This window comes from Xenopus tropicalis, chromosome 4 (genome assembly GCF_000004195.4).
Source record: "Xenopus tropicalis strain Nigerian chromosome 4, UCB_Xtro_10.0, whole genome shotgun sequence".
Lineage (NCBI taxonomy): Eukaryota > Metazoa > Chordata > Amphibia > Anura > Pipidae > Xenopus > Xenopus tropicalis.
In genome coordinates, this window is record NC_030680.2 from 81149935 (window position 1) to 81160539 (window position 10605).

The 10605-nt window shown below is 38.7% G+C and overlaps 1 protein-coding gene across 3 annotated transcripts; it reads right to left on the reverse strand.

Annotated features, from left to right (window-relative positions):
- Positions 1-615: 615 nt before the first annotated feature.
- Positions 616-10562, reverse strand: lhx8 (LIM homeobox 8). Of its 3 annotated transcripts, NM_001015899.1 has the most exon segments (9): positions 616-1252; positions 2287-2470; positions 3068-3163; positions 4147-4250; positions 4342-4562; positions 4671-4792; positions 7103-7270; positions 8887-8964; positions 10384-10536. In NM_001015899.1, coding segments are annotated over 9 exon segments (1125 nt in total). In that variant the 5' UTR covers positions 10459-10536; the 3' UTR covers positions 616-1175.
- Positions 10563-10605: the final 43 nt, after the last annotated feature.

Sequence of the window (10605 nt, forward strand, 5' to 3'; positions counted from 1 at the left end):
CTAATTTGCAGTAGACTTTAGGGTTAATTGCAGACTGATTGCTGTACAATTAGCAGCCCCATTGGGGGGGAGAGAGGAGCTAACTGAGCAGACTCGGGTCGTGCCCTGAAGGATTTTACTGAGAGCAGGAAGTCAGAAGGACCCAGAAGATCATGTATACAAAATAGAAAGAAAGAAACATGGTGTCAAAGAGGTATCAATGCAGTTAGTATTGGTGTATTTACATAGACCTTTCTGATAAAGCTTAGTTTTTACCTTGTACAGTGCACAAAGAACTGTATGTTGACACAATTTTGTACTTATTCTGACCTGTGCACGCCAATAATTTTTTTTTCACATTTTGCACACAGCCATGGAGAAATTAGAGGCAAACCTGCTTGAACTTATACTCACTGTGAAATCTAAAGAGCAGGCATAAAATCAATTTGCCAACACCATAGATTCTAGCACCCAGGCTTCTGTTTGCAGTATGCTGTGTGGAAATATTTTTTTTAAGTGACATTTAAAGGGTTAATCAAACTGCCAGAATGGCCTTTTTTTTTAACTGAAGAACCATCCAGATTTGGACCTGTGTAAGCATTTATTGCAGAAAGCATGCAAGTAATTGAAGCAGAATGCTGTAATCAAAGCTTTATTCAGTCAGTTCCAAAAGAGGGAAAAAATATTGAACTGAATTTGCTAGTTCACAGATATGAAAAGGGAAAGTAAATCAAAATACATATGCACCTTTGTAATAATTTACAGATACAACTAATGACAAAACTACAATTTCACAAAAAATTGTAAACATTTTTTGCACACTTGTCAGACCTTTTTTTTGGCAAAGTGCTCTGATGATGACAAATAAATTAACAAACACACAACTAAGTTGGACTATTTCCAGACAACACAAAGAAAAAAAAAAAATAATGAAGTCAAGGAATTTAGTGGCAATTTAGCATAACCCCATCAATACTCACATGCAAGGGCAGCAAAAAAGTCCTTAAATTCATGTGTATAAAGGTCTCGTTCACAGCTGAGATGCAAAAGCAAGCATCCTTTTCTTCAGCAATGAAGGGGAGTTATATAAGAAAACATTATGTTTCAATTATATTTTATACACAATAAATGACTCAGTTATACCCAACGTACATTCTTGGAAGAGGGGTACAAAAAAACAAAAACAAAAAACAACTTTAAGCGTGACTTATTGGTAGCTGTGTCATGGAGTGGGGCAACAATGATTGGAGACCAAGCGCAGTCGGAGAATGAGCTAAAAAAAAAAAAAGTTTGAGTTAGATAATTCACATACCCAGTCAGAAGCGGACACATCTTTCAGATAAAGGCTACTTACTATGAAACATTGTGCACTGGTGTTTTTAAATATGGCTCTTTGCCTTGCACCTTTTTTTGTGGTGCCCCATGCTCCATTATTACCGGTGGGCTTAATGTATACAGCAAACCTGGATGCTATTGGAACCGGCAGCACCAATAAAAAAAAAGGAATGAGATTGGTACATTATAGCATCTACTAATCCCTTATTCTTGTCGATACCAGGAGGAAAACTCATCCTTTTAACCATTTGAAGGGGAAAAAATATGGAAACTGCAGACTTGCGTGCACAGATGTAACAGAGGATATACTGTCATTACCTGCAGCTTCTATATGGCTTGCCTCATATTTGAGCAATTCTTCACAGAAGGCAACTGCCATCTTGTAAGCATAATGCATGCGACAAAGAATTTTGGCATGGGATAAAACGTTAACGGTGTCAAAAAGGCACAAGAGAGATGCCCTGTGCATAGATATATAAAGCATTATGAGAAGCATATATTTCTAATTTCTATTTCTATAATCAACATTCTCAATTGTCATTTGAGAATCGTAGCCAACTCCATTGTTCTGAAAGACCAAACCACCAACTATGCTTTTTAACAAGGGGTCACATATTAATGCTAATGTCACACAAGAAATGTTTTAGCAAAGATAAGCCACATTACATTAAACCTATAAAATGTGCCATAAATCCTCAATATGCACTAGATATTAGGTGAGATATATAAATATATATATATATATATATATATATATATATATATATATATATATATATATATATATATATATATATATATATATATACACACATACACACACACACACACACACACACACACCTATCTATATATCTATATGCAACAGTGTTCCTCCACAAAACAGGAGAGTTTTTGAAACTGGATAAGGGGTTGGAGAGAAATACAGAACTGAGCACATGGCATGCAACATTTACATTGCAATTAGCTTACCATCCATGTAACTATGTAAAGCTGTAAGCATTGGTCCATCCTGAGGAACGTATGCAGAGTAGGTCATTTCTTCTAACATTGGAGGAGAGAGTCTAGATGGCTGCACAGTGGTAACTGGAGTGGTTGATGAATGATTTGGACTAACATGTTTCTTATGGCGTGCTCTACAGTTTTGAAACCAAACCTAAAACAAGGGGTGAAACAGTTTAGGACAAACATGTCTGCAAGCTAAATCAAACAGATTGCTGCTGGCTAGTAAGTGTTCTGTGCTAACTGGAGAGTGCAAGGGTAATGCAAACAAATGTTAAAGGCTTAGGGTAACGCAATAAGGCACTAAGTTTGCCCAGGAGCAGTAACCAATACCCGTATAAAAGCAAACATCTTATGGGCTATCTGAACACATTTTTTACTTATTACATAGGGGGGTTACAGTTTTGGCCTTATTTATCACAACCCCCCCCCCCCCCCCCATCACAACTTTGTAATAACCCCATTTTCTAATTAACACAAGGCATGCACTAGTCAGACTAGCTTTTTACAAATTTATCAGAACGTTTCAAGACCTTATCATGTACAGATTAAATAAGAGAAGGGAGGCGGATAAGGTAGGAAAAGCAGCTTCCATTAACTGAAATCGAGGAGACAAAGTGAAAATGGAGGGAGAAACTCAGAATGCCTTATAGGAAAAGTGATCAGCACTTGGAAAATCTAACTTACAGATGTGAGTTGGCTAGATAAGTAAAAGAAACAGCATTCACACATTAAGCTAAAAGATGTTCACCTGTATTACACGTCTGCTTAGGCCCGTTCTTTCAGATAGCTTTTGTAACGTTTGTGCATCTGGGTTGTTGTCCTGCGCAAACTGTGCCTGCATAACCTGCAAACATTAAAGGCTTTCTTTACTAGTAGTTATATACGCGTAAACACATGGCATCCCATGCAGGCAGTACCAAGCTTCCTCAAACATTTTTCCATTATATCTAAATATAAACAGAATTATAATATCTACATGTGTTCAGCGATAATGTTTACATCAGGAATGCAGCTTTCTGGGTACAAGGCACAGGTAAATGATGGCATAGTTAACCAGTATTTGTACAGGCTAGTAGAAGCTTAGTATTCTGTTACTAATAACTTTTGGCTGGCTTCATTCTGTGGACCACCTGATCTTAACCACTAATAACTTTTGGTGAGGGGGGGAGGAATTAATATAGAAAAGAATAGCTAAGGAAATCAGTATGGAGATTTATGGCCAGCCAAATTAGGCAGAATAAATAGATTCAAGGTCATTAAGTGTACAGCTATTTTGCAGGTTTGGCCTCCTTTGTCAGCAAGGCTTGACATGGGTTGCGTGTTTGAGGCCCAAAATGTTGCCTCTGGTTATAGCCAGACTAAGTTTAAAACAGCAAGTTGAGTCATAATGATCTTCACAGAAGATTGATGGTGGAGGAGAAAAGGAAAAGTATGCAACATATGCTGACATTTCTATTAAACAAGTAAAAGGGGAAATAAATGAGGGAATAGTGATTCTCATACGCAAATGGGGTCCAGCACTAGAAATGGCCTTAGGAAAGAGTAAACTTATGATACGCCTTTTATTAAGAACGGGAACCACAAAGCTATGTAATGTCTGTTTAGTAACACTAGCAACATTTTGCTTTGATTGGTCTTATCCAGTTAGGTTCAATTAAATCAAATACATGGCTATTTAAGTACGCAAAATGTATGGTGCCGATTGCTGCAACCCCAACACTTCTTAGGTTCTAGGCAAAATCACTGATAGAGTGCACAAAAGTACTTTTGTGAAAATGGAAGACAAGAAAAAAAAAAAAAAAAAAACATTTGTGGAAAGGAACTCACCTGGAGCTGGTCTGCTGTAAAACTGGTACGAGCCCTTTTAGCTGGCTTTGGTTGATTTATATCCTGCTCTGTTAATAGAGCACCCTCCACACTAACCCGGTTTCCTGAAACAGAGGGAAAAAAAAAAAAAAAAAATTGTAAAATCTCTGACCTTCAATAATGAGCCTAACCAATATGCACATACAAAATACTTACCATTTTCCACTGCTCTCTTCAGGTTGTCCAACATGCAGTCATAATGCACTCTGCAAAGGACTTTTTCTTCTACCAAAGCAAACTCCTCTCCTGTGGACAGCTGGCGCTTGCACGAATAACATGCAAAACAAGCTAAGTGATAGACGTTGCCCTTTGCTCTTCGCACCCAGTCGGTGGCATGGATGTGCCGACCACACCGTGAACAGCGTGTTCCATACCGTCTTAAAAACATACAAAGACTGTTTTATTTCCCGGGTAATGGCTTTTCTAGCCATGTTGTTGTATCAAAACTGACACACTGATATAGCAAGTACATACATGTATACTACCTAAAATAATCAAGCTTGCAGTATATGTCTTTGTCTTTAATGTAGCAGCTAGTGTGCCTTCCAAGTGAGGTTCTGCATACACTACAGGACAGGCAGCGGACATGCCAACATAGGTCGTTTACCTGGGATAAAAAGCAAAATTATCACTTAAAGGAAAAAAAAAACCATTTTTTGATGGGCAGATCAAGTAGTGAGTAATACATGTAACATACAAAAAAATACAATCATGCAAGAAGATGGATATGACCATTAGCATTCCTCTTTCATATACTTTAATTACATTTAAGAAGATTCCGTCTTAGTTATATGTATAGTAAATGCAAAAAAAAAAAAAAAAAAAAAATCTTTTAAATCTTAATAATGCTATCTGCTATACAGGTCTCCAATTTCCTAAAATATTGTAATTGTAGCTAGCCCATCAAGCATTGAAAGTTAACATCCACTGAAATACAGATGTACTCTGCACATATCCTGCCAGAATAGCAGGGAAAGGTTTAAAATAAGATTTGACTATAACAGACTTGTTACATTGAGCATCTTACAAGTTCTAACAAACTACTCTTCAAAAGCACTCTTATTTCCGGAATGCTTGGGACCTGGGGTACAGGATCAATAAGATTTTAACCATTAGACACATTGTGTCGCTCGCAATACAGAATATATTAACGCTATGTAAAATGTCTTTGTATTGTGACAAACCTAAAAAAAATGCATTTGCTAAAGAAAACAAACTGAACTTCATAAAAAAAAAAAAAAAAAAAATCTACAAATGTACTCTATAATCATTGCCAAGTATTCAACCTTCCACTTTGCCAAAGAAACTTAAACAAGCTGGGCATATGGGCAAAATTATACCAAAGGCACACCCATGCTGTCCCCCTTGCAGATAGCTAGCAGCTCACCTGAAAATATTGCTGCGGGGTACACAGCTATAAACAGTTATAAAAAAATAGAGCAATTTAAATTTACTTCATTAAATAGTTGATCTATTAAGTATTGCAAGTTAGGGATGCAGGGAAAGAACTAGATATATATTATGTTTTTAAATATGTGTAAGACAAAAGGTGCTGAATCTAAGCAACAGCAGTTTCTCATAAAAACAGACGAGGATGTTCAGATTCCCTGATATTACTAGCAGTTCCTTATAGAATCAGGAGCAAGACAAAAGGTAAAAACCCACAAAATTCATAAAAAAACAAATGCTGGGATATAAAATCACAAGTATTGGATATTTCTGTTATCATGAATTTTGATTTAGGAAAAAAAATCATAGCGCTGACATATTCTGCAGAGCTTTTAAAGATTATCCATCAGTCCCTGATGGAGTATGGGGAGAAACCAGAGTACCAAGAAGAAACTCAGAGGGAAACCATTGAACATAGCAGCCCAGTGATACAGCAATGGCCAAATCATTACATATAACATCTCAAGCATATCTGTGCTATTGGTTACTATAAACCAGACCTTTGCTTACCAAAAGAATCTTTGTTTTGAATACTACAAAAAAAAATTCTCACATTTAAGAAAATGTATCTTACAGGACAGATTAATAGTATCAGTCCCAGTTTAGCAAGTGATATGGGGGGGGGGGGGGGGGGGGGGGCTGAATGATGTCATTTCATTTTCAGCTTGTGAAAACTATCCCCCAGTAATTTTAAAGATTGTATTTGTTTTCTTAAGTGGGGCAAAGAACCACTGAGTTTAAAAAAATAAATAAATAAAAATAAACTCACATTTTAAAGTAATTATAATGTCAAGGCAAACAAATTACCCCCTAGCATTTTATTCCAGGGACTGTTTATGGTTATTAACATGAGCAAATAATGAAAGTCTCTGAATCGGTTCGATCTATTCACATAAATGAATGCAAATTCTGGCGCTGGAACTCGGTTATGTGACAAATTATAAACCATAATTTCATTAACATTACATACATCTGATGAAAATGTATTATTTTTTACTTTAATAAACAATTTGCAGATTTAGGATAGTTGCACGTATGGAACACTTTGGTCAGCGTGCAAAAAAAGTGAAAAAACTGAATTTAGCCACTACATATTTTTTATCTCTATAACATTACTGGTATTTATGGAACTCCACCCCATATCTGCATTAAACTAAAGTATCCTGGAAACCTTACTGAAAAATATACTAGTGATATCTAAAATGATCTTTTTTTTTAAACCACTAATGTCCAAAGTACAGGGTGTTTGTAAATATGAAATTCATACTGGATTTGTTCTGGACTGAGAACCCAATGTACATCTATTCTATAACATGACTACTAGGAATTAGTTTTTTCATATTCACCACACACAGTTTCATAAAGGTGAAAAATAAGTTTATAAATGAGACTATAACAATAAGAGGGCAAATTTCAGAAAACAGGTTCACAAAAGCATTATAGGGACATATTGCTGCAGGCTGCATACCTTAAGCAGGTATTTATCTACTATTTCCAAGCCACAGTTGCTGCACACGCTCTTGCCCTGGTTGAGGCCAGCTGCTGGCATGGAGTGCGGAGAAGAAGAGGATACAGGAGATAGAGGAACTGATGAACAAGAATCCTCATCCATTGCAGCACCAGGACTTCCCTGCACCTAGGGACAAATGAAAAAACAAAGTCTACAGTAAGGATTTTAGTGTAAATGTTTGACGGATGGTGGAGTAGACTACAATAGTGTTTCAAAACAGATATAACTAAATATTGTTCTAAGAAGCTCATTGCTTTTATAGTATTTGCAAACTATTATTTCTATTCTCTTCCCTGGTGGTTCTGACTTTTGTAACAATGTAGCAGAACCCATTTAATTGGCAGAAACAATGCAAGGCAGACTTCGCTATGTGAGACGGAACCAGTAGTACAGAAAGGGACAGAAAAGACGCCGCTTTCAGCTGCATTTACATTTACAAATACAATTATAAACACTGTCAATTTCTATATTGTAAAGTTGCTTAGAATGACATTTTCTTTCCTTAGGCAAAATTTTATTCTTGAATTTACATTCCTTAAAGCATGAAAATAGAATTCAATATTATATATCTACATCTGGGGAAAGGGTGTACTAGTGAACAAAAAAAATACCCTAATATGTTTGATCTTCCCACTGAAATTCCAACAATGTTTCAAAATTAGTTGTAAAATGCCTATGGCAAACCCACGCAGAAAGTTGCTTGTGCTAGAAATCAGCTGGAGAAACAAATGTTACTAACCCCCTGGTTATTGGGAGTTGTTACGTGTTGGCTTTTCCATTTTTTTCTACAGCTATTTTATGTAGGATTAAGTACGTTTCACAATCTAACATTCCCAAATGTTTCCAGATTTGGCTACCTATATACAACTATATATTGGGGGCCCAGGAAAAGCTAGGCCTGATGGCATGGCGGTGTTTAAGTACTGGATACAAGAGCAGCGCAATGTCAGGCCTTACACACAGGTGTTTTCCCCCCACACGTTTGAGCGTGCCAAGGCATGCGAGTAACCAATTCCATTTCTGGTGCCTGCTTGTACCTATGAGCATTCAGGTGTGTTTATTTAACACAGCAGTCTGCATTTGTATGTTTGATGCACTTACAGAATACATTATAATTAGTAACCTTAATTTTGAATTTTGTCAAAAAAAGGATGTAATATACAGTACTTGGTGCATACAGCATGCAATTAAATGTGGCATGTTCCAGAGTGGCAGACCCTCTCTCTCCAGGCTCCTGTTAGTTTGGAGTCTGATATGGCATGTATGTAACTATAAATACTATGAGAGTAAATGCAGCAATGCTACCATGACTGGTACAAAAGGTTGACTGGATATTAGAGCCTTTAATATTTCCTAAAGTAAAGTGCAGAGCCTATTTAGAGTGAGCAGCATGGGAATCATTACAGGATGGTTGCCCCATACCAGCTGGAAACCCCTAAACATTTGGTAGGGTATATTATAATAAACACATTATGGAGCCTGCATTTTAGTCAGTTATATTGGCATTTTAATTAGCACAAAAAAATCGTAGGGGCCACACTTCCTAGTCATCCAAACTTTAGTGCAAAGCATTGCCAGTAGCCTGGGAGCCTGAGAGCTATGGAAAGCCCAAACATTCTACAGTGCATTGCCTGCTGCCACTTCCAGCCGCTGGGCTGTGGCGCACCCGCTATTCCTTCCCCCCCCCCATCCCCATCTAATGCGCCCATTCCACGTGTAGGGCCGGTGAGTCCATGACTTACCGGGGTCCCTTCGCTTTTCCGGCTTCTTCCCATTGGCAACGCTGCTCCGCCACACTCCTCGGACATAAGAGGCGCGAACTGAAGGACAGAGAGGAAAGAACGGACTGAGCGCGGTGTCGGTACCCCCTGTCCCAGTCCCGGCGGCTGCCATAACTCGGAGCCGCTCGCAGTCGTGCGGAAGATCATTGCGCGCTATTTATGCCCTCTCCCTGTAACCCTTCCAGTGCCGTAACCGGGGACACAAACCGCTACAGGCTTTCAAACGGGGATTTGTACTGTAATTCCCAATGACTATTAGTTCCAAGCTGGAGTTTGAAAAGTTTGCGCTTGTTTAACCTAATGATGCAGTAAGTCTTCGCGGCTGTCACTGACCGGAGCCTTCCGCCGTTGATGTACAAGTTGAATGGGCACAAACCTGTAATACAGGGTGACTGGCACATTCCCTTTATTAAACGTGGCGCAACTATTTTATATCTTTGATATGTTTAGCGCAGCTCAGCTATGTTCATGGGGTAGTAATTCGGCGCTGCGTTGTTACATTAGCGCCGCTATTCAGCTTCAGGACACTTGCCCCTGCCGGTAGCTACAGAGTTTATTGGCAATGGCAGAAAGTGTGGGGCTTTACTAACCCCAGTGCCGGCACTTCCCTCCCCAGTGGCAGTGGAAGGACAAGGGCAGACTGAGCTGCAATTAGAGGCGCTGCCGCACACACAGGGGAAGCCTTTCAGCTGGGAAACCGGCAAGTGAAGAGCTTTAATAGGATCCTCAAGAGCTAATTAGCGCCGAGTGCGAGCAGCTCGGGTGTTTGTTCCGATCATCATTTGAATGAAAATGCTGCAAATTAAACCGAGCCAGCGACTCTTCTGCAAACTGACTGCAATTAAACCTGCAGGTGAATTATATTCATTTCTTTTAGATTTTCAATTGCCACTTAATGTTCAATAAAAGGAAACATTTGTGCTGCCAAAGGGATTATTTTTAACAGGAAAAAAAGCCTCGAACAATAGTAAATACTTAGGCTGAATTTAATGTGCACTTTGGGGGAAAAAAGGAATCGTTTCTGCACCGGGCAGACAATAAGCGCAGCGATTACTAACGCCAGACATATATTACTTATTATATGAATTATTTGCGTTGTGCCAGGCTCTGGGTCGCTTATTTTGAAGATACAATTGGGCCACGCATGGGGCAAAGTGATTGATTGTTTTCCATGTATCTATTTGTATTAAATTTTACATTCCATACAATTGATTAGTATAGGAGCAATGTGTTTGAGAATGATTATCTCGATCTATGTAGCCCATTAGTGGCACTTCCAGAGGGACCTCTGAACTAAAAGGCAAAACAACAACCAAACTTCTCTTCTGTATTTAAAGGGTGGAACGAATGGGAACGAATGGAGCCCTACCCGCTGAGAGATCCATTTCATCCCATACCTAGAAATAAATACATCGCTAAATGTTGCGCCGCTGATTGTGCGCCCAGAGCTGTTCTTACCTTGTCGGACGCGATGGCAGGAATATCCTTATCTTCTAGTTTGCACAAAAACATCTGCTCGCTCTTCCAATACATGGCACTGCCAGGCCTACTCACATACCAACTCCACAGGGGCCACACATCCACAGAACTGGACTACCCAGGACCAGCTCTCCCACTGCCTCCCAGCTCCCGACTCCAATGCTTCCAATCTGCTCAGAAAAACAAAGTTTTGTTTTCAAG